Raw genomic sequence first — 24,275 nt, 5'->3', positions numbered from 1 at the left:
GTTTTAGTCCTTGTTAATTTGTTATTACAACTTGTCTTGAGCCTTTTAATGGATATGTTTATTGAGACTTTGGATATTTACAAGAATGCGAGTCAACCTTTTTCAAAAAGTTATGTCTTTTTATTTTAATACCTATACTGATATTCCTAAATCCTATCTCTGGTGTATTCTATACATACAGTAATATTTAAAAAAAGACTGTTAAAACAGTAAAACTAAACTAAACTAAACAAACAATCAACTGAAACTGAACTACAGACAGAAAGTCAAAGCTTAATAAAAATAGTAAGCAATTAGAAACTATAATAACTCTTCAGCACATCCTTACTACACCCTGCCTTCATGAAAGCGGGCCTACGCTGTGCAGCTAAAGTGAGGTACTGCAGTCATGTCAAACTTTTGATTATTGAGTAAATACTGTAGGAGTTTTTCCAATGCCAAACCAAGCGTTTGTTGTGTTTCCCCTCCTGAGAAACGGTTTATAGACCTCAACTCGTGCAGATGAGAAGAGATCCAGATAATCTTCTTTCTGCACTACTCCTCTGACTGGAGTCTTGCATTTTTTTAATATTTTAAAGGCAGTGTCTGTTATGAAGTTGCTTTTCTATCTGTCAGTGAACCAAGCTTGATGTATTGATCTTCTGATGTTGTGGTCACTTTTTCTGTACTTTGGATACAGCTGATAAAGTTTCTGTAAAGTGGTGGAGAGTCCCAGATATAGTTATAGTTATATAGATATAGTTATATCTGGGACTCTCCACCATTTGACCTTAGAACTGAAGAAGCTTCTCGGATGAGAGGTGAAACGTCTTCAAGCAACTTAAAGAAGTCCAGACGCTTTTCTTTGCAAGCTCCTTTGACTGCTGCAAGCTGACTGACATCCATTTTCATTTTTGCTTGAAATGTTACAGGATATAATGCAGAATAATTTCTTATAATTCTTATGCTTTAAATATCTAAAGATTCTTTTTGACTATTTCCAGATGTATTTAATGACTGTGACTCTGCCTTTGTCTCTGCAGCCCACACACTTAGCTAACTTTAATCAGGTGCAGTCCATCCAGTACTCTGCTTTGGACGAGAAGGACAGGAAAGGCATGCTGCAGCTGAACGTGGCCGGAGCTCCTGAGGTAAAAACACACACCCTGTATACTCTTCATCTGGCTCTCTGTGTGTGTTACAATGTGAAATATAACCTATTGCTGTTTAAATTTGAGTTACACCTATTTGTATGCGTTTCCTCTCAAACATGTGGCTCATGTACATTCTCACTGAAAATGCATATAATGCAAAGTCTCTGTGCCAATAAGTGGATGTTGTTTTCCTGCTTGTGTTGGCTGCTGATGAAATCACACTTGTCACAGAGATTATTTCCATCCAGCTGATGAATGCTAATGTCACTGTTTACTTTATAAACTGGACTGTGTATAGAATTACTTAAACATAATAGTTCAAGTTATATTAAAACGCATGAAAAACTAGGTGAGCTGCAGGAAAAAGGAGAGGAGCCTGAGTTTCATATTGACTGTGTGTTTGCAGCAGGCTTACAGAAAACGTATCACTGCCACAGTATTGGAGCAGGGATATGTGTCTATATGGGACTGTATGTGTGTGTGTGCACGCACTAATAGGAGGCCTTATTCCTAATAAAGCCCTCGTTGTGTCACTGTGAAGCAGCGCTCTGTCCCGTTCTTACACTAATCCTTCTGTGGGTGTGTGTGTATAGCCCCTCACTGTCACTACAGCATTGCTGACTACGGCAGAAAACATGGCCGACTTGATTGACGGTTACTGTCGGCTCGTCTCCTCAGTTACTCACTCCTTCATCGTCAGGGTCCACAAAGGTAGGACGTTCAGCTGTGCAGATTTTATATTATAGTCTAATGTTTCACTTTTTTGTTGTTGTTGTTTGTTTGGGTTTTGTTTGTTTGTTTGTTTGTTTGTTTTTAGCTTTGTAGCGGTAAGATTGTGCAAAGATGATGATTGTGGTCATGTTTCTATTGTTTCTATCCTAATAGAAGCTTAAAACAAAAAAGCAAACTGTAAATAGTACCGCATTGAAATCGCTGTCAAGTCATCTCTCAGACTGAGGTGGAGTCTTGATTGTGACTAGTGAGGCTTTATGCTTGTCGCTTTGATTAACCAGATGGTGTCTGGCTAGTGTTTCCTAAAAATAGCTATGGCTACAAAGAAATTGTGAAATCGTAGCTCTAGCATGAAGTCAGTCTGCTCTGTGACCAATTAAATTGTGGATTTTGTCTCTGCAGAGGGAGACAGAGCTCTGCCATCTATACCAAAGTAAGTCTGCTAATTTGTTTTATGCTCGTTCAGGGCTGTGTTAAGTGAAAACAAGCTATCTTCTTCCTTCTTTTACCAGTGGAGCCTGTTATCTTTTCTTTGATTGATTGGGTGGTTATTATGGGTTTCACACATTTTGTTATGATTCTGAAACTAAAGTGAGCATAAGCATGTCTCAAATCCATGAATTCTTGAATTGCTTATAAGGTAAATATAAGATTCTCTGTAAACTTTAGAAACTTTTTTGGTTTTTAATGTTTGACACTTGAAGAAGCACACATGACAGGATGTGGGAGGATTCTCCGTTTCCCTCGTTGCGCCGCTGTCTTCGTAGCTGCAAATAGCAGCTCGTTCTGTCTTAAGACAATGTGAGCCAAATCCCCAAAATAATTCTCTTCTCTCTGGTCCAGAGTTTCAAACCATGAGAAGCGGATGGAAAAGCGGATGGACGGAGTACGAACTCGAGCAGTTTGCGTCTCAGGTATAAACCCCCCCCGTCGTGTTTCCTCTTGCTAGCCAGTCCATTTCTCCTCTGTCACTGTGCTTCTCTGTCCTCTGCTCTAAATGTCATGAATGACAGTGATGGCTAAGAGTTAGATAAAGGGTTCACAGATATGTGTGCGAGTGCTGTTTCCACATAAAGCCTCATCTGTGTTTGCAGTGAAGAGTCCTTGTCTGGCCAGATGTCTTGGTGGAGAGCTTTAGTCACTGTCACTCTGTCTCTGCTCAGGCTGTCGACTGACTTCAGATTCATTCACGTGTACTTAAAATGACATTTAAAAAAAGACCTTTTAAAACCATTAACGGTAAAACTAATGCTTCTCTCCATGTTTCTCCCCCGGTGTTTGTGTTTCATGCTGCTTGTGGCTTCTGCAGGTCACATTAGTGGCGATGGTAAACGACATTTTCTTTAAACCTCCTTCATTAGTAACAGTGGAATTCCTGCTCTGTATCTTCATTAAGGCTGCCGTATGTGTGGAGAATATCTCTCTAACTCTCTCTGTCCCTGCTCGACTCTGTATTAGTTCTCTCCATGACTAAACCTGTTTTTCTCCAGCTTGTTTCTCTGGAAAGAAAGAATATTTCCATCCCTCCCCTTTCCTCTGCTCTCTGTCCCTCTCTATTGTTCCGTGTCGCTCCTTGTGTGAGGCCACACTGTAGTACACGAACGTTTCAGTTGTTGTGCATGTGTTTGGAGTCGGGTATGGTGACGGGCTTTTGGCAAGGTAGTTCTTTCTGATCATGGTGTTTCTCTTAATGTTGCAAATTGCAGTCTCGGTGAAGGTGTGCTCACTGGACTCAGTTATTTAGTGATGTTGGAAGGTCTTAGACATGGTGGCATGTTATACAGTTAAATCATTGATACTGAGAAGCTTGTAGTGATTTTTAGATGCAAGCTTGTCATCAGCTCAGAACTTGTTGATTTGTTCTCGGCTCTTTTTCTCATCCTGATTTTTCTTTGCTCTGCAGAAACAGACGACTATGCTGAGATCATAGACGAGGAGGACACCTACACCATGCCTTCGAGTAAGTACACATACGCTGATACACATACCCATAAATGTTGTGGGCAGCTAAAGTGACAAGTGGCGAGGCAGTGATAGCTGTTTGTGTCTGCGCTATCAGTGGACTGTGTCAGACTTATATCAGAGGCATTTTATAGAGGGACTTTGTTTACACTCTGTCTACTTCGCCGTTTCTTTTTGTTGATTTGATTATAGATGAAGATTAAACGCCATGAACAGGCATGTTGTCTGAGTGTGGTGGCATTTTAGATGAATTTTGGAGTTAATTTTGGATGAGATTAGAGTCAGGAACCTCTTTACTGTAACACACGTTCACTTGTGAAAATCTTTGTATTTTACTTAATTTGTCTTGGTATACGGTACTGTGCAAAAGTCTTGAGCCACCCCTTCATTTGTATATACTGTGATTTGAAACTGGAAAATGGGAGCGGTGATTTATTGAAACATGCATACATGGAAATACAAGTTTTCAGATGGTGCTGCATGGTGAAAAAGAATCTAGCAATACTGGGTGCTAATGTAGTTCTGGATGACCATATATTCTGCAAGGCTGAATACAGGATTCTTCCTCATCTTCTGTCTGCTTTCCTGTCTACTCTTCACTACTACACTATCTAGAAAAAAAAATCAACAGCAATTCACATTTGGATTCATCGCTCCATCAGACCTGTTGTCACAGATTTTCAGTCATTTTTTTGAGTAATTTGGCGTACCTCACCCTTATCTCTGTTTCCCTTAAGAATCTTTACAGCCATCCTTCCACTGACGCCATTTCTCATGAGGCTTCAACTCAAGGGTCTCATGGATCTCTGAGGTTCTTTGCTTGCTTTCTTAAAAAACTGTCACACTGCACACCATGCCAATATATGCAAAGTTTCCGGCTAACAGCTCTTTTTTTTTTATACCTCTCAAACTGTGTTATCGTTCAACTATCGTTCATCGATTCAACTAATAAAATGGGAACAAATTTTGTGTTTTTGTAATAGATCAAGTTGTCTTTTTGTGTAAACACAACACTGGCTCATCCCTTTAGTTGGGTGCTTTTTTATGCTTGAATCATTCATAGGTCAGCTTCAAAAAGCCTGGAGAACTAATGCCCACAATTTAATAAAATAAAGTAAATAAAAAATAAATAAATCACCCAGACAAGAAAGTCTGGATCATTGGAAGCACAATATAAAGAAAAAATGGGTAGCTCAAGACGTTTGCACAATATTTTATTCTTAAATAGTTTACCCAGCACCTGAAATTAAATCGAGTCACCTTACAGACCTGATGTAAAGATTTCTTTGTTTGACATCATTTTAAAGCATGAATTTGAGTGCAGTTAGATATGTTCCAAGAGGTTTTTGATCTGGTCAGACTCCTGTGTGAATGATCACATTTTCCGTGGTCACATGCAGTAATATTATTTAAAAGGGGGAAGCCACTTCGACCATATTCTGTGTGTATTTTTACACTCGCAGTCTATATTTATTTTCACGAGTTCCCACAAGATTTGGCAAGAGCCGCAGCTTCCTCAGATTCTTTTGACGTATTATGCGCGCATTGTCTGCATTTTTAGTGAACATTTACAAATGACTGATTCCTCCCGTGATAGCGCTCAGTGTGAAAGGCTGGGATGAGACATCAGCGTAGGCATTTGTCTGGCCTTGTGTGTCATACATGGAGGCTGAACAGTTCTTTGCATTAATTAAAACATTGCTGAATAAATAAGAACTATATATGAAGAGGTGCTGCTGTGCTGCTGTTGCTGCTGAGTGATGCCTGTGAACCAGGCTTAAGACTCATGTTAAGCTGAATTCGATGCTGTGTGGCTGTGGTGAATAGGCAGCATAAGAAGGCAGAGTAGACGGGCAGTATCAGCTTAATGTGGGATGGGAAGATGGAGTGTATTTTCTTTTTAAGCTGTTTTGACAAATTGCCTGTTCAAGCTGCCATAAAATGTTGCCTGAGTATTGTAAGCACTCGTTCCATGTAAGCAGAATGCAGCTGAATCCCAACATGGCTTTGCTTTTTGATCATTCATAAGTTATAGTTTTGTAGTTCAGTCTTCTGGACTTACACATGTAAACACAGTACCAAAGAAATAACTACAGCAGCAATGCTTTTTACTAATCTCAAAAAGCATTGAAACATTCATTTGCATCAGAACTGCAAGTGGCTCATTCAGCTTTTTTTTGGTTTTTCCCCCCCAAAAAAGGTCAAGTTCAGCTGTTTATGTTGGTACTTGGGTAGTTTGAGTGTGCTAATAAGTATTTTGGTTGTGTTAACGGCAGGTTTCCAAGCAGTTCACTATTTGGCTAGCAAGTTGCTTGCTATGTAACTTGCACCTTTCTAATATAGCTAGTGATGACATGTGCTGTGGGCTTTTGGGACCTGTATGCTATATCACAGCATTTATTTCTAGCCAGTGTTGCTTTAATTATCCACCAAGATCTTGTACTGACGATGGAAGAGTCGGACTGGCCTTTTCCAGCACATCCCAAAGACTGTTATCAGGGTTTAGGCTCGCTCTTTCCCGCTTTGATCCCAGTGAATCCTGACATTGTCAGGTCGTTCAGTAGATCCAGCTAACCTCATTGTTTGGGCACATGATGTTGCAGAGCCTGCACCTGACCAACTGAAGCAGCCCAAGATCATAACAGTGCCCACAGACTGTTATAGTAAGCAAAACAATGACGTGATTGATGGATCACTTCATCTGCCTCTCTTTTTACCTTCATGCACCCGTCACTCTGGAACAGGGTAAACCTGGACTTATTAGATCACATGACCTTTTTTCATTACTCCAGAGTCCAGTCTTTGTGCTCTCTACCAAACTGAAGCCTTTTTTCAAATCAGCTTCACTGGCAAGTCACTACCACTGGTCCCTTGAGTTCTCATCACGTTGTGTGTGTGGAAATGCTCTTACTTTCACTTTTAAACATCATTCAAGGTTTTTTCTTTCTGACCACATTCCTCTGGTGATGTTTCACAGCTGTCTTTCCAGGTTTTAATATGTTGAACAGTTCTTAACCCAGTTTTAGTAGTTTTAATAATAATAATAATAAGGAGCTTGATCCTGAAACTAACAGCTTTTCAAAGACCACGGGATGTTTTTTCTGATATGGTTTCTTAAGACATTAAAAGCTACTCAGTTAAGGTTAAATAGAGTTAAATAACCTGTTGACCACCAGAACGTATGAATCACTGCAGCAGTTATACAGTGGAAGGTTTTTATCTATTTGTCTTACCTATTAGTTATTTAATGTGATAACACTGTTTCTGACTTACAGTAGCTCTAATCCATCAGCATCACTGTTACACTCACACTCGCTGCAGCTGTTAAAGTAACACTGACCTAATTAGTAGAGACTCCAGTAACAATATGTGGCTCTCTGTACTCACAGCTAGCTATTTCTGTCTCTTATCACTAACCCATTTTCCCAGAATACTATGGACTAGACCAAGGTAATGATTGAAAAAGTACCATAACTCTGGTTGTACTGTGATGGCACTTTGACTTGGTGGTTGTTGTGACCCTTTTACGTTTGCTTGTGACTGAAAAAAAAAATCAGAGTTTCTGTCTGTACCTCTACCCTGTTGATTTGACCCCCCTCCTCCTCCCCCCACCACCAAACACCCCTCTGCTCATGTGTGATGTGCTGTGACTTTCTGCTAAACTGGTGGTAGCTTCAGAAGTGAGACAACCCAAATGGACTTGGATCTTGTTTTTGTCTGTGTTTAAAAGGTGGAACAAATTGAGAATGAGCTTAGGTTACTCGGCAGAAAAATCAATAATACTATAAACAGTCGACCGCTGTTAAAACCCTATTCACTGCTCAGAGTAACAGAAACATGGCAGGCGTTCAGAAATATTTTTGTAACCAGGCAAGTTGTTACAGAGCATCCAATTTTTGCCTGGAGGAGTAAGTGCAGTGAGAGGGACGGCTTTAAATAGATGCATACATTTATACACTGGAACGTTTTAAACCCAGACTACTAACAAACAGGATAGTCTTACTGCATTATTTAACACTGGATTTTAAGTGTCAGCCACATGGGTGACATTTAGAGGCAGAGAACAGAGCAAAGGCAATAATTAGGGTTCCCTTTTTTTGTTACTGTATCATGCAGCCTGTTTCCACATTGAGGTCATCGCTGCTACGTTTTACTGAACTTTTGTCTCTAAAAGTCGCCCATGTGCTTGAACAGCAGTGATTGTCATAAAAGTGCAGAGAATACTGTAAAGTGACCTTTATGGCTTCACGTGTGCTTTACTCATAAGCTTATTACATGGACAAAGTCAGGTCAGCAGTGTCATGAGCAAACGTCAGCTTTCAACAGCCTGCATCTCACAGACCAGCCTAAAACAAAATATTTTAAAAAATAAATTTTTACTAACCACGTTGGACAGAAAACACAAAGAATATTGAGCTGCTACAGTTCCAGTGATCTGCGTCCCGAGCAAAAGCAACAGGTTTTTTGTTGGCCTGTGAGCCTTTTGAGAGTTTTCACCATATACCACCTGACTTTATCCATATTACATTTGAGTCAACATAGAAATTCATGCTCGTTGTAATTGGCTCCTGTTTGTCTGTGTTACATGGCATGTCTGGCTGTGGTTTGCTGATGCTCTTGTTGCATGCTGTTGATGGTGAGCTTGTTTATAAATTCAAGCTTGTCAGAGTAGGTCAGATTTTTGAAATATTGCATCTGACAGAATTCAATTTATTTCCGTGGTGCGGTCTGAAACTAGCCTCAAACATGCACATTTAAGCTGTTTAACCTACAGATTTTTTAGACAGGCCGTAAATACTATAAAGTGCTCTGACAAGCTTGGTTAATGCAAGCCCAGTGTGTGGACATTAATCTGTGTATGTTTTGATCTGAAGGTTTACTCTGTTCATTTTCATCTGTGTGTGTGTGTTCGTGTTTATTTTGTGCATCCAGCGCGGGACTATGAGATTCAGCGGGATCGTATCGAGTTGGGACGCTGCATAGGCGAGGGTCAGTTCGGAGACGTCCACCAAGGAATTTACATCAGCCCGGTACGTTTGTTGTCTTTGCTCTCTCGCGCTCTCTCTGCACACTCACTTTCAAGAGAGGCTAAACTGATTCATTCATATCACAGTAACGACACCCAGCACAGTCAAAGCAGTTGTACCAGAGAACCATAAAGGGATGGTCTTGTAGAACAAATTTTAATAGGTAACACTATTTATTTTAAAGGCCCTTTATTGAAAACTGCAAACTGTTTAGAGTTTGATTGTGACTTCTGTGGAGCAGACGGTGAATATGCTGCGTGTTGGTGTTGAAATGATGCTGATTTTGCTTCTTTGGATGTGTTTCCTGCAGGAGAACCCAGCTCTGTCTGTGGCAGTGAAGACGTGCAAAAACTCAACATCAGACAGTGTCAGGGAAAAATTTCTCCAAGAAGCACGTAAGATGCTGACCTGATAGCAGTCAAATCGTAGTACCCTCTAAATATTTTTTAAAAAAGGTTTCTTTTTGGGGAATTGTTTGACTCCTCTCTCTTGTGTTTCTTACAGTGACCATGCGTCAGTTTGATCATCCTCACATAGTGAAGCTGATGGGAGTCATCACTGAGAATCCAGTCTGGATCATCATGGAGCTCTGTACATTTGGAGAGGTATGACACTAATAAGAATATGTATAAGTTGCATCTGTTTAAAGCACAGTGCATGTGAGCCCTGCTGTTTTCTATATTTGTTTAAAAACTGGAAACTATAAATTAGATCAGAGTCTTTGAGACGTGACCTGTAACCCTGTTGTGTGTTTGTTTAAGAACAGATCAGATGATAAACACTTTTCTGTCAGTTATTTCCTCACATTCCCCAGGGTTAAATATTATGGGTGTTATACTTTAACTCATGTATATGCTTTCTGGTTTGTTTTCTCATCGTGTTTCGTTTCAGCTTGCTTTATATAGTATCTCCCTGTGTTTTTCTACACAGCTTCGGTCGTTTCTTCAGGTGAGGAAATACAGTCTGGATCTGGCTACTCTCATCTTGTACTCTTACCAGCTCAGCACAGCGTTGGCGTATCTAGAGAGCAAACGATTTGTACACAGGTAGGAAAGAGCCATACAGAAATAATATAGCAAAATATTCATAATTACTAAATAAATATAATTCCAGTAGGGGGCGTTGTCACCTACTGGACTGAAACACTGTTGTTCTGTCAAAAAAGAAAATGCATGTTAGATATGAATGCAACCACTGAATTTGAATAGAAAAAATTATATCAGTGTGTTTTTCTCTTCATCTAATTCCTTTTTGACGTCTCCAGAGACATCGCAGCGCGGAACGTGCTGGTATCAACGGTCGACTGTGTGAAGCTGGGAGACTTCGGGCTGTCGCGATACATGGAGGATAGCTCTTATTATAAAGGTATGTAAAAAAGCATCGCCACCTTTGTCTTGCTTTCTTTGTGATCCAGCAAAGAAAAGCTCCATTATTATTCAGAGCAGACCTGATCAGTGAAGTGTGACACCGTTTTCTTCATTTCTGTTTTTCAGCATCTAAAGGTAAATTGCCTATTAAATGGATGGCTCCAGAATCCATCAACTTCAGAAGATTTACTACAGCCAGTGATGTCTGGATGTTTGGTATGTTTTAAGCAGTTTTGCCCCGCTCCCGTCTGCTTCTGTTTTACCCTTGCTTTGTGTCTTTGCTTTACGACCCCTGTAGGCAGCTGTCTCATTCTCACTCACGTTATTTGTCTTTCTTTAGGTGTCTGCATGTGGGAGATTCTGATGTATGGCATCAAGCCTTTCCAGGGTGTGAAGAACAACGATGTCATAGGCAGGATAGAGAATGGCGAGCGACTAGCTATGCCCCCTCAGTGTCCTCCTACTCTCTACAGCTTGATGACAAAGTGTTGGTCGTACGATCCCAGCAAGAGGCCACGCTTTAATGAACTTAAAACACAGCTGAGGTCAGTGGCGTGTGATCTGAGAGACTGTGTTTGACTGTGTGTGAGACACTTTGAGTGTGGATTTTCTGCAAATGGATTTTTTGTTTGAATGCTTGAATGAACTATGCTGCAGGAACCTTAAACCATCATTACTCTATAGACACGTCTCAATTAAACCCTAAATAAATTAGTGAAACAGTCATGAAAACAATGACATAGTCAGTTAAACTTCAGAGATCGAGATCATCATCATCATCATCATCATCATTTATTTATTTATATAGCACTTTAAAAACACACCTGGTTGACCAAAGTGCTGTACAATACTAATATGCAATAAAAAAATAAATAAATAAAAAAAACAATAAAAGGACTTTAAAACAGATCCTGAATTCAATTGGAAGCCAGTGTAGAGAGGCCAAAATCGGAGTGATGTGATCAAATTTTCTTCTGCCAGTTAAAAATCGTGCCGCAGCATTTTGCACTAATTGCAAGCGTGACAAAGTGCCCTGTCCAAACCCTATTAAAAGAGAATTGCAATAATCTAAACGTGAGGTAATAAAGGCATGAATAACACTTTCCAAGTCACGCTTGGAAAGAAAGGGCTTAACCTTTGATAAACGTCTGAGGTGATAAAATGCTGATTCTACCACCCCGTTTACGTGGTCATCAAAGGTAAGTGCAGAATCAATTTTAACTCCGAGATTTGTGATCGAACTCTTTAGTTGGGAAGTCAAAGCTGCAAGATCAACATCCGGAGTATGAGAAGAACGATTTGGGCCAAATAAAATTGCTTCTGTCTTCCGATCATTAAAATTTAAGTTTTTTGCCATCCATGCTTTGACATCAGTAAGGCAGTCAAGCAGAGGTCGAGTTGGGAGACTATCAGAATGACTAAAAGGTAAGTAGAGCTGGCAGTCATCTGAGTATAGATGGAATGGCACTTTATGTTTCTGGAAAATCGCGCCAAGAGGCAAAAGGTACAGTGAAAACAATAACGGCCCAAGAATAGATCCCTGTGGCACGCCCCAAAGCAGAGGGGCCACAGAGGATGAAGACGACCCCAACTTAACACAAAAGGTCCTATAGATAACAAAAACAAAATGGTCTGTGGCCATTCAGGTTACAGGTAGTCCGGCTCTAGTGACATGGCACATCCAAATGTGTCATTCTGAGAAGGTTTGTCTCTGAGCACAGTCTCAAATCTGGAGCAGAGGGAGGTTGTTGCAGGGCAGCAGCAGGACCGGTATCTGCTCCTTTGTGCAGGGAGGAACAGGGGGAGCAGAACCTTACAATGACCTTGAGCAGGCTAATCCTGAACAGACCATCTGAATCAGAATGAGAGGATTGGACTCCGTTATGGTGTCATGAGGGCTCAAAGTCCTTTAGCCGGACCTGTGCTCAGAGCCCAACAGCATGCAGGTTTACCACTGGCACCACTTCTGACAGATGTAAATAAGTCTGAAGATGGCGTGGTGTTATGCTGATAACATGTTATATTCCATTCCGTTAAAAAGTCACAAAAGGTGTCGGGTTAAAAAAAACAAAAGGAGATGTGGAGTCAGAATTCTTAAATTAAAAGGTTTTATTAATATTTTTGTTCCTAATTAAACTGAAAGAAACAGACAAGTTGCTGTGACCTTTAAAAAAAAGGTTAAAACAAACAAACAAACCCAGGAATTGGTCAATAATCAGAAAAGTCAAAAAGGTTAAATCACCAAAACACACACATTTGCCCACAGAGCAGGAGTAAGCAGCCTCCACACACAGCTCGCTAGCTGCGAAACAAAAATGCTCTGCAGCTCTACAGCTCCCCTTTTTCTAGCCTTAAATACTCTTACTAGAGTAGTACTTATTAGAGTACACTCAGCTGTACAAAAAGGGTGGCACCTACAGCAAGTGAGCTGGCAGGACGCATCTATATTGGATCAGAATCCAAAGAAGCACAAATATTTGTATTTTAGATCCGTCAGTATTTTTTTACCCAACTTCATGTGTACCATCCACGTCCTTTTTAGTAAGCTGTGGTTTAAATGGTATTGGTGAAGAAAGCTGAAAAGTGACTGCAGTGGCACATTTATTTTACTTAGTTGTTACATTATCGTATTAGAAAGAGAACCTTTATGTAAATTTAAATTGCCAATTGCTATCTGGATTTATAAAAAATAACAATAGGTAATCTGAATACATTGAAAAGGTAAAAGTACTTGTATGTCATTTATAGGTGAAAATGTGTTGTGAAATCCAGTGGATGTTTTTCTGTTCTACTTTCTGCAAATTGATACCACAGGTGTATCTATTAAAAATTTTAGAAACGTTTAAAACTCAGTGACCTCAAGATCAGAGGTCAAGTTTTCTGAGAATCTATTGAATGCTATAACTCAAGACGCACCTTTGATTACCATAGCTGCACCTTCTAGGAGGCTGAGGAGCACCACTGGGGCCGTCAGTATTTTTACACTTGCTTGACAGCAGGTGTCACTCTCAGTCTGTTGTAATCACAGCAATGTCACAAGCAGTGGGACAAACGAGGAAACGCTGTAGATGCACTTTTGAAAGTCTGAAACATACTGTGGTCTTGTAGTCTTCTGTTTTTCTTGATGACTTAACATCAGACCAAAATGAAATATTAACCACAGACATTTTCACAGGTCAGACTGAAAATGTCTGTGGGTGCCAAGAAAGATTCTTTGTTCATTCAAGCTTAGGTTAATTTTTTTTGGCTTGTTTAAACAAGTTTGTAGGCCTTGTAGACTAGTTTTATAGGTAACATTTGTATTCCAGCATACACTCACTGGCATTTCATCAGGTATGCTAAGGGGGCTCAAAGTGTGCCAAGAAAATCTCCCCACACTATTACATCACAGTCAGCCTGAATCACAATACTTTATAAATCCCAGTGAGAGTAATGAAATATTACAATCGGTTACAAAGTAATAAAATATAATGAAATGGCTCTAATATGTACAAATAACTTCCAGTACATTACACAAAGTTGAATATATATAGTTGACAGTGAGTTGCCTCTATAGATACAAGGAGGGATCCATGATTTCATGTTGTTTACGGCAGATTCTGATCCTGCCATCCAAATGTTGGCAGAAGTCAAGATTCATCAGACCAGGTGACATTTTTCAATCTTCTATTGTCCGATTTTGGTGAGCCTGTGTGAATTGCTAACATGAGTCCCAGTCTGGTCTTCTGCTGCTGTAGCCCATCAACATATTGTGCATTCTACTGCTTTTGTTGTAACGAGTGCCTATTTGAGTTAGGTTTGCCTTCCTTTCAGCTCAAAGTGTCTGGCAATTCTCCCCATCTAGCATCAACAAGTCAGTAAAATATCCTACATATCAACTTTCCTCCTTATTCTGATGCTCAGTTTGATCTTGAGCAGGTCATTTTGACCACGTGTCAGAGTCCGTAAATCCATGGCTCAAAGAGTATGAAACGATCCAGCTGTAAAGCAACAGAATGATAATACTGGTGCTGATGAAAGTGAGGGAGCCTCCATGGTCAAAAAGTCCCTGAGTTTATATATATCCACAGACAGCTTCTGCAACTAATCAGCACTAAGGATAATGCTAGTATTAGCAAGTATTACATCTTTTCTTGATATGTTACAAAGTATACTGTTTACATATTTTCAGATACCTATTTTTTTTGCCAGTGAGAGGATATCCAACTGACAATATTAATAGTCTTCACAGCCTAACTGAGTGCACACAAAAGGGTACTTTACTGCTCAGGATGTAACACAGCCCAAACAAACCTGTTCAGGTACGAAGCAGGGTGCACTTTGCATTCTGTTTGGGCTGATGACTTTATGGCTGCCATGGTGACAGAGTTGTGATGTTGACAGAGACAAGTAAGCAACTTCAGTCATGCCCTTCCTTGTTAGATGATACATGACGGCTTCATTACTAGATTTTCCCTGGAGATGGTTTTGCAAGGATAGATCGCATTTTCCCGAAATCCCGGGCGTGTTGCGATCAGATAAGGCAGTACCAGACATCACTGCTGGTAATTTAAAAATTCCCCGAGTCCGAGCCCCAGACTAGTGTGTCTCTTATTAACGGGAAGGCTCAAATGTATTCACCATTTATCATTTATCAAGACATTACAGTTGCACAGTCTCAGGTAGAGGGGTGTGGCTATAATCTGGTCACCATGTCGGCTGTCATCATCTTCAGGTACAGTCAAAGAAAGAGACTGAATTTATAAGCCACCACATGCAGAAAAACAGCCACACAAACAAGTTAAAATTATTTATTTAAGCTACAGTATGTTCATGCTTTACAGCACTTTTTAAGACCTCTTGCTCGGTGTTGTGTAGCAGATCAGGAGCTTTAGTTTAATCTGACTCTTCTACTACCACATATACTATGAATATTTTCTTTTATTGTGCTGCACCGTGGGGTTAGGTAGAGGCTAGTAAAGACAATGCTTTACCCACCCGTCATTACTCAACAGTTCATAATCTTTTGGCATGAACAGACCTGCAGTTTTTTGGAAGCGATGTTTCAGCATTGCCCCTTATGGGAAATGAAAGAAGTGGATTATGAGATTAGGAAGACTGATATGAAACTTTTATTAGAGTGCAGTCTGAACCTCTAAAATCTATAAAGACGATGCTTGGTTTACATATTCATTGAAGTAATATCCTCATTGTTTCCCATAATCATGACATTGGTTCTCCAGGTGTCATTTAACAATAGAACGTGCTGCAGATAGAGTTCAGGTTAATGTGTCAACATTGTTTCGCCTTTATTTTTGTCCTTTGCATATAGTCTACAGGAAATTAGTCTTTAAGAGAGCCATGAAAGGAGTCTGCAAGCGCTGCTATCAGTTATTTAGTCTAGACATGACTAAATACAGCTAAGCTTCCACAACTGACTGAATCCCTCCTGACAAAACATATTGCACTTTTGTGTATCTTCTACATTTTAAGTCACATTCTTACTGTGTGAAACATGTGGAGCATGCAGCAGCAGCGGAACAAGATGCCATCATTGTTTCCTTCAGCGTGCACATTCTCTCTCTACCTTAACTTTTTTTTACTCTCTTACACAGAAACAGGAAAATGAGAGTGCATATTTAACTCCTGTGGTTTTATGAGTTTTGCTTAAAACCAGTATGACTCACACCTCACATTCCACCTCCACTTTTCTCAGTGTCAGCTCTCCTGCTTCTCCTGTAATTCTGCTTCTGTTACGCTCCCTTTTCCAGCACCCCTCCGACTTCTTTTGTTGTTGTTTTTAGCATCTCCTTCTTTTGGCTCAGAGCAAGTTGGAGGCCTTCACGTCGCAGAAATCCGCTTGTTACTTTGACACATGCTTCCATATGTTTGCGGTTGTATGTTTTAACAGGGTGAGAACATAGTGTGGAAAAGTGCATGTGTAGTGTGGCTGCTGGCAAAATTAAGTGCATTTATTCAAATTGGGATGGCTGAGAGCGAAGGAGCCCTCGGTGGGCCTCAGCCAGTGTCTTGGTTACCAAGTCAATATTGACCATGTTCGACGTGGTCACTGGCTATTAATAGGAGAAAGTGGAGCCATATAAGGTTATACGATTTGGTTTACTTTCAGTCTGGCTGGCTTTTATATCATAATATCAATTATAGGTCCCTGCTGCCAAATATGCAACTCTCAGCTACTACTAGTGTGTGTGTGCGTGTGTGTGTGTTTACACAGTGTGCAGCTGCCATGAGCCACAGCTTACCAAAGAACTGAGGGAGAGAGAGAGAGAGAGGGAGAGAGAAGACAGATAGAATTAAAGAAGAATGGAAAAAGCCGAGCAGAGTTACTGCAACGCTGCACTCCTCACGGTCAAAGCTAGCCTACGAAGATCAGATCACGTTATCCCAGCAGCGAAACGTACCTGAGCTGCAACAGAGCAGGTTTATGTTATCCCGCATGAAGAAAATAGGCATTGTGATTCTAGTGATGCTAATATCCTCTGCAGTTCACGGTGACCTTCAGTAAAGTATCAGTGCTGACTGCTGTCGGGCCATCACCAGTGGCTGCTTTAATTCTTCCTAGGTGCTCGGGTGGATGTGGACACTTTTTTTTTTCCTAAGGTAGAGTATTGTCTGATCTCTTTGCACTTCTATCTCATTTGATGTTTCTAAGTGTTGTGATGTCAGGCTTTGAAGAACTCTTTTCATTTAGCATATAATCAGCTGTTAGAGGAGCCTGTATTAGTATCCCTTTGACCAGAGTTGTTCTTCTGGCGTTCCTCTTTGATGCTCTTTGACGTTTCAGTCTGAAGGCTTATTGCCAGTATTTTGTTTTTTAGAGGATTTGGCTCGTTCACAAAAGCATAAATATGCTGTGACAGCAGTGACTCCTTTTTGATGGAGGATTTAAATATGGACTATAGACTTTACTGAGCAAAGTCTCACAGTCATCAAGTCATCATGATGCCATATGTATGTTAGTATCCTGATAATCTTCAGTCGTGGTCATACTGGCAGCTCTCAGGTGAGAACTAGAGTATGTGAGATTAAGAGCAGGGTGTTGCTCGAAACCCTAAGAATATGTAGTCCACAGGGCCTGCGTAAATAAACCGAGGAGGCCTTGTTATTCCAGGTGGTGCAGTGTAGGTGGGGGTAGGAGACGGTCTGTGTTGATGTTGCCAGGTGTTGATGGTATTGCTGTTGCATGTATGTGATGTCATTTACTGTTCAACTGCTAAGCAAGACTGGCAGATTCATTTGCTGACTGCTTACATTAAAAAAAACATTAAATATAAAGGCAGAGAAAGACTGGGAATTCAATCACGAACAGTTGGGTTGTTTTGTTTAGTTTTAGCAAAGTAATTGCGTGTATTGTATCTGTATTTGTTCATGCTGGGATTACTACTGTTTATTGTTATGAAGTAAAAGGTACTGCTGAAAAACTGGTGCTAAAGGATTTAACTTTATCTGAGGTCTTTAGCTGAGTAAAGTAAGGGTTTCCTCTACTGTAAGTTTAGATAATTGTAATTAATAATAGGTTTTAAAGCTTAATAATCAAGCTGCTGACTGTCGGTTCACATAAGTCAATGTTTACGCCGTGTTTGAGTGTGTCGGAGGGATCTCGAGTGTGATGGAAAAGCAGAGCAGACCAGAGACTGACTCGGGCAGGTGCAAGGTCACGCAAACAATCGACAAGAGACAACAGAACAGGAACGGCGTAACGATGCTGCTAGAAATAGCGCCTGCCCTTGTTGAGGCAAGGCGAGCAGAAAGAGCGCGTGGTGGTGCAGAGAGGGTGCTGTGCTGGATTGTTCAATAGAAGTTCAGTTTTCTGTTTTGTAAAAAAATTAAGTAAAAAGACAAAACCATCTGCTCTCCCTCTGGGATTCGGGGCTTGGCTTCATCTAACTGCTGCTTTCCTAGGAAACGGGTCAGTAATTTTACCGCTTAAATTCAATGTGGTATCTTTGGCTACGCTAGACCTAAAAATGTTGGGTTTGGGGCATGGGATGTTGCTTAAACTGTATGTGATTCAGTCCATTCTTAAGCAATGCGAGTCAATGATTAAGTGCTTTAACGAGCTGGCACAGTTGGCCAGCAAAGAACTGACAAAGACTGAAAATTGAGAGACGGTGATGATTTTTATTAGGCAAAAGTTCTAATAAATTCAATTTGTTGTGTTAGAGTAGCTGGCCTCATGAGAGTGATTTATGTGGGGTAAACTGTGGGGGTATAAAGAAGCAGCAGTAGGGCATTTCATAACAAAGTGATATTTGATTTTACTCTCACTTAAGTAGTTTGTGCTTGAAAAGTCTGTACAAACAGAGTGCGAGGAATGCATGCATTTTAGTGGGTACACAGCACAGTGTAATAAAACTAATACCGAGGACAGTGTGTGCCTTTTAAATGGGGTTCACAGCGAGTTTTCATATTTACAGGAGGAGGCAGAAAACCACTTAAGCCAGCAGCGTGCTCGTAAAGAATCGCCAGTGGGGAAAGACCCTAAAAAGTGGGAATTGTGTGTTAGTCTAAGAGCATGCGTTTATATGAGCGGAGATAAAAATTTCTACACTGAACGCAAAAGCCTTTTTTCTGCAGCAGTGGGAGTAACTGTTTCATTTACGTGCCTCTGGATGCTGCACGTGGATGGACATCATCATTATTCACAGTTAAATACCAGGGACCTCTGCAACACAGGACTGCGTTCTAATAAACAGGCTCAAGTGTTTGTTATCATATTTGTGACAGAGTCACCCCTGCCTATTTACATATGTGCTTATGGATCACTGAGTATGAGTGTATGCAAGTACCCTGCTGTTTGTTTTTCTTTCTTTTAGCACAATATTAGAGGAAGAGAAGGTCCAGCAGAAGGAGAGGAACAGGATGGAGATGAGGAGACAGGTCACGGTTTCGTGGGATTCTGGAGGGTCTGATGAAGCACCACCAAAAGTAAGACACTACCACACCACATGTGTTTGTGTGTCTGTGCGTTTGTGTTCGTACGAGTGCACAGTGGTGTTTTCTGTGCTGTTGACACCCTGATCATTGCAAACACTGAGTGCTTTATAGCCACAATTACAGACTTTTAGTATTCTTTCTTTTGGATTTGTGATAGTTTGTTTCCAACTTGTTGTATTACCCAAATATCTAACTGTTAAACTTGCTGATTTTTCCTCTTTAGACTTATGTTAACACTTTTCACATGATGACTTGTCAATTTGCACCCTTGTGATGCAGTCAGACGAGTCATAGCAGAAGTCAAAACAAAGAGATGAGAAAAGATTTAAGCTCTTTCATACAGACTTTTCAAGGAGTGCCGTGTGTGTCTGTGTGTGTGTCTGTGTGTGTGTGACCACGTCCCTCCTTGTAAAAATGCTAACACTGAAAAGGAAGGAATGGATTAACTTGATTTAGTCTTTGATTTTTGATTTTTCTTTCTACATTCAAAACGCCGTTTGTATTTCTGTGATGCCAGAGTTTCCTATTATGCTTTTTTCACTATGATCATTGTGATGACAGTGCAAATGCGTGACCACAACCAAACCCTGTTACACAAGAAAAGAGCAAGAAGAGAAAACTTTTCTCTTTCTTCTTTTCCTTTTACTTTGTCATCATCCAATCTGAAAACCAGACTTGTCTCTTATTTTTTCTCACAAATGCACAATTCTTTAACTGTTCTGTTTGCAAATCCATAAACCCAGCCCCCAACTGCTACCATTACTCCTCACAGCTTGTTGCCTCAGCTGCTGGTTGCTTTATCCTCACTTACAGCCTTATGCTACCCTGCTGTTAGCATCTGATTTAACTGCTTCCTTCGGCTGCAATGAAAGCCAGATGTCTCAAGCAGTTCACGAGATTGAGATGTTTTTTTTTAAAGGGTCAGGCTAGTTTTGTTTGCCAGTAAACAGCCAGTTCATTGGCAACATAATAAATTAAAGCTGTTGGTTTGGGAATCTTGATGCATGCTCAATCATTCAGGTAAGGGAATCTCAAAAAGTCGATTCTGTTCATCTGGACGTAGTGAAGTGAAGAAGTCAGTTGGATGAACAATAAAATGTTTCTGCTACTGAAAACGCTACGTCCAGATGAACAGAATCAACTATTTAGGATTGGTTTTGGTACAATCTGTAAGCTTATTTGCTGCATGACTTAGGATACAGTTGTGTACATCTCTGTCTATGCTTTATCTCTTCCCGGCTGTCACACTGTGACACTTTTATTTCGACATGTCCCTCCTCTACCTTTGTGTTTCTGTTTGCAGCCCAGCCGTCGTCCCTCCCTGCAGCCCACCTTCAGTATGGATTGTGTTTCTGCTCCTTCTCATCTTCACTGCCATCAAAAACAGTGCTTTGCCTCACAGCTTTCCCTCTGCACTGGGAACCCTCATCCTCACCTTCCCACTTATCCTCTCAACTTATCATCTCTAAAACGTCTGCAGCACTTTTCCTCTTCTCCCAGCCCTCAGCCTCAGTCACCCCCTCAAAACAGCACTTATTACAGCAGCTCTTTGTCTCCCCGCAACCCAGAGTTAAATAGTGAATTCAAATCGTACTCCTCCCTGTTGGTTCAAGATCAAACTAACGTATTTATTCCATTTCACACACATTTGGACAGCCTGTCCAGCAGCAGCTGCCCACGAAAGACAAATCCACCTACTAAAAGCCACCTGCTCCCTTCCTCCCATTCAAAGTCAAACAACACCCACTTCCATCCCCGGCATTTCTCTCCTTTCCTTTCACAGTCCAGTCCCAACTTTAACTCTCTGCCCTTCAGCACGTCAAATGTTTGTCCCCACACCCTCCATAGCATCCAGCCCGAGTCAAATTTTGATCTTAAGACCCTGCAATTGCACAGAAACAGCAGCTCTCATACCCACCGTCAGACTAATGGCAATACTCCACTCCAACTGCACTCTGACGCCCAGACCTGCCATCCTGCTGTGCAGTCATGTGAGAAGTCCCCACTCCCCCCTCTTGCCCCACACACAGTAGCATCTGCCTGTAATCTGTCCTCTACCCACCTTCACCCATCCAGCCAAATGCATAACCTCCCCATAACTACCCACGTACCTTTTTCCATCCTCTGCTCTGAAAGACCCATGTCTACACCATTGAAGGCAGGTGGTGTGCTGCTAAACTACACTAAAGCTTTTTCTACTAACAGGAACAAATGTGAGTGCACGTATTTAAAAAAAGAAAAACGCTGCAACAGTCCCATTAGTGATGCATGTTGGGTAGGGTCAGTTAACATGACAGGTCCAATCGCTCAACATAAGTAAATAGTTACTTTTTTTAACATTATTTTATGTGAACATTGATTTTCACAATCTAAATTCCATTTTCAACATAAAGTGGGATGAGAGTTGCAGCATTTTTTAATACTCTCCACTGAGAAGTAAAACTCTAATCTTTAGACCATTATCATAATTACTGTGCAGGAGGGAGTTTGTGTTTTTTTCCATGGGTTTATGCTAAGACTGCTTGCATGCTTTGTTCTCGCAGGACAGGCTGTTGAAACGTCCTCTGCCCTCTGTGATTGAATGCGGCCACATATATTTGTGTTTGCGTCTGTCGGGCATAGTTTTGACGTGTCCTCGGATTAATGCACCCTATTTCTGGCTTGTTCAGGAATGCCTTCAACGAATCCTTAATCCAGTGGGCTAACACTGACTAATCGAACAAACATGAAACTTCTGTGGAGTGCATGTTAAATCAAAAAACACAAATATTTGATCAGTATCAGTGAGGTCCAGAGGCAAATGTAACACAGTAACACACTGTGATTAAATACCCTCTAAGCATATGGACCTGCTTATGCATTGTATTATATCACATTCCTTTATTGCATAATATTATTAAATCAGGTTGTCTCACTGAGATCTTTTTCAAGTGAGATCTATGCACATAAGATATTCAAAGTTTCTACTAATGTTTAGATGAACATGTGAAGACAGTAACTATAAATACCAGATGAGGGTAAAAGGCCTGCGTGTGTCACATGTGTACACTCTGTCACCTTGAACCAGGTGGTGGGTGGCAGCCAGTAGTAGTAGTAGTACACACAAGCTCTAGGTAATCCTGTTTTCAGGGTAAAAGGTCAGTCTCATGGCAGCACACAAACAACATTCACATATTTTCTGTCTTGAAGTGTATGGCTTCTTGTAAAATAAATATATATGGCTACAATTTCTCTAAAGGTGAGAAATCAGCGAGGAACAACCTTTCCCATTGGCCTGTTTGGCTCTTTGCTGAAAAGCTAAATCCTCACCACAACCAGGATCAGCTCCTGTTATTGGACATGATTATATGTCCTCCTGAGATCGAACTGGGGAACTTTTGTTTATTAGGTAATGTGTGAATCACTACACTGAGAAAAGCTTTAATCACAATCCTTTCTTGTGGAGCTTTGTCATGGCATCACACTTGTAACAATGCATGTCTCTCAAAATTATTGAATTGATTCAAAAATAAATAAAAATTCCACTTACTGTTTTTCCAAACTGTGCTGTGCAGAAATTGTATTTTTAAATGACATACTCTGTTCAAAGGTGTAGTAACTGGATTTCAGAACCTCTGAACCTTACATCAGCAGCATCTCAAACCAAAAGGTCTTGCATTTCAACCACATCTATCCCCCCTTCTCCTTTTTTGTTTCATTTAGATTAAAGAAAATAAAGAGAAGAGCAGCAAAAATGTTTTACAGGCTATCATACGGAGCTGAGATGAAAAGTGTGCATATAAATTTGGTAAATAACACGAAAGGCGCACTAGCTGAACACTCCACTAAGAGTGCTCGATCTGTACATTTTTGGAACACAGTTGATTTCAAATCCAGTTTTAATTCAAGGGATTTAACAAAATATTCCTGTAAATGTTTATGACACATATTAGAAATTGTGTCACTGTCCAAATACTTATGGGCCTGACTATATCTCACGGTCAAAGGAGCTTGCAAAGAAAAGCGTCTGGACTTCTTTAAGTTACTTGAAGACGTTTCACCTCTCATCCGAGAGGCTTCTTCAGTTCTAAGGTCAAATGGTGGGGAGTCCCAGATATAAACCTAGTGGGAGTATCCCCCCACAGAGGGACAAAAGGACCCCCTGATGATCCTCTAATCGCCTGAGCCAAGGTGTGGAACTGGGTGTGGGTCCCAATCAGCACTATCTCACCTCAGCACTTTCAGAGGGACAGGCTCACAAACACTAACACGATGAACAGATTTAGATTGTAACACGGTGGTGGCCCACTATGAGCTTTTAACTCTGTGCTTTATTTGTTGCTGCTTGAGTTGAAAATCTCATATAAATGCTAAGTGCTGTAAATGCTAAATGTAGTTTAAAAATGAAGATAAATTGCTTATCAAGCACCATTTTACAGAACAAACCAAATCCGCATGCGCTTATTGCAGTTTTGTGTAGTAACAATTACCTCAAACACCAAAAAAAGTTTATGGTGTTTATGAAGGCATTTCCTGCTCATGTACATAAACCTTTTAAATTCAAAGCAACTCATTGAGCAAGGTCATAGAAACCTCTTAGCTGGTTGCACATGGCTGCAATGGTCAGACCTGCATGAACGTCAGAAGTTCATCAGCTTATTTGTTTCTCAGATGGTCTAAACTCCTGTAACTATTATGTTTTTACATTAGGTGATGCAGTTAATCCAAAATCCTTTCTTTATTTGGTCATTAATGATGAAATTCAGTTATTCACCCAAAGCTTTGCAGATATTAGCCAATGTTTGGCTTTATTAGCCGGTGTGATTAATTTCCCATCTGTCTGTCCCCGTGTGTTTATCTTCCTATTTTTATCTTGGGTATTCCCAGGGAAATCTCCCTCCCTGTGGATTGACTGCCAAAGGAAAATGAATCTGCTCGGTGCAGATTTAACCTTCCAAGATATAGTTTTGTTCATGTAAACCCTTCCGTGTGTGAGCCTGTCCACAAACAGGCTGAACGTTGCCATCGTTTGCCCTGACTGTGTCTGAACATTTGAAGCCAGTTTTTGTCTCGTCTTCAGTGTCTTTGTCTTGTCTGCTTCTCTTTGTCCTTTCTCCCCCCTCCCTTTCTGTTTATTT

General features: G+C 40.5%; 1 protein-coding gene across 5 annotated transcripts in view; it reads left to right on the top strand.

Moving 5' to 3' along the window:
- The window catches only part of LOC102777661 (focal adhesion kinase 1-like), a 75,575-nt gene that overhangs the window by 26,650 nt on the left and 24,650 nt on the right, over positions 1-24,275 (top strand). For 4 of the 5 annotated variants that reach the window (XM_087848006.1, XM_087848004.1, XM_087848007.1 and 1 more), the window contains 15 exons: positions 1,023-1,130; positions 1,727-1,844; positions 2,268-2,298; positions 2,709-2,779; positions 3,175-3,192; positions 3,769-3,825; positions 7,257-7,277; positions 8,760-8,857; positions 9,165-9,249; positions 9,359-9,459; positions 9,785-9,900; positions 10,119-10,219; positions 10,348-10,437; positions 10,562-10,766; positions 19,038-19,149. In XM_087848006.1, coding sequence (XP_087704132.1) covers positions 1,023-1,130; positions 1,727-1,844; positions 2,268-2,298; positions 2,709-2,779; positions 3,175-3,192; positions 3,769-3,825; positions 7,257-7,277; positions 8,760-8,857; positions 9,165-9,249; positions 9,359-9,459; positions 9,785-9,900; positions 10,119-10,219; positions 10,348-10,437; positions 10,562-10,766; positions 19,038-19,149 — 1,332 coding nt within the window. The remainder of the gene's footprint in view (positions 1-1,022; positions 1,131-1,726; positions 1,845-2,267; positions 2,299-2,708; positions 2,780-3,174; positions 3,193-3,768; positions 3,826-7,256; positions 7,278-8,759; positions 8,858-9,164; positions 9,250-9,358; positions 9,460-9,784; positions 9,901-10,118; positions 10,220-10,347; positions 10,438-10,561; positions 10,767-19,037; positions 19,150-24,275) is intronic. The other variant, XM_087848005.1, reaches the window with a different exon arrangement.

The sequence above is a fragment of the Neolamprologus brichardi genome, chromosome 11, assembly GCF_056152115.1.
Source record: "Neolamprologus brichardi isolate AB-2024 chromosome 11, ASM5615211v1, whole genome shotgun sequence".
Taxonomy (NCBI): Eukaryota; Metazoa; Chordata; class Actinopteri; order Cichliformes; family Cichlidae; genus Neolamprologus; species Neolamprologus brichardi.
This window is presented reverse-complemented; position numbering and strand designations above follow the sequence as displayed.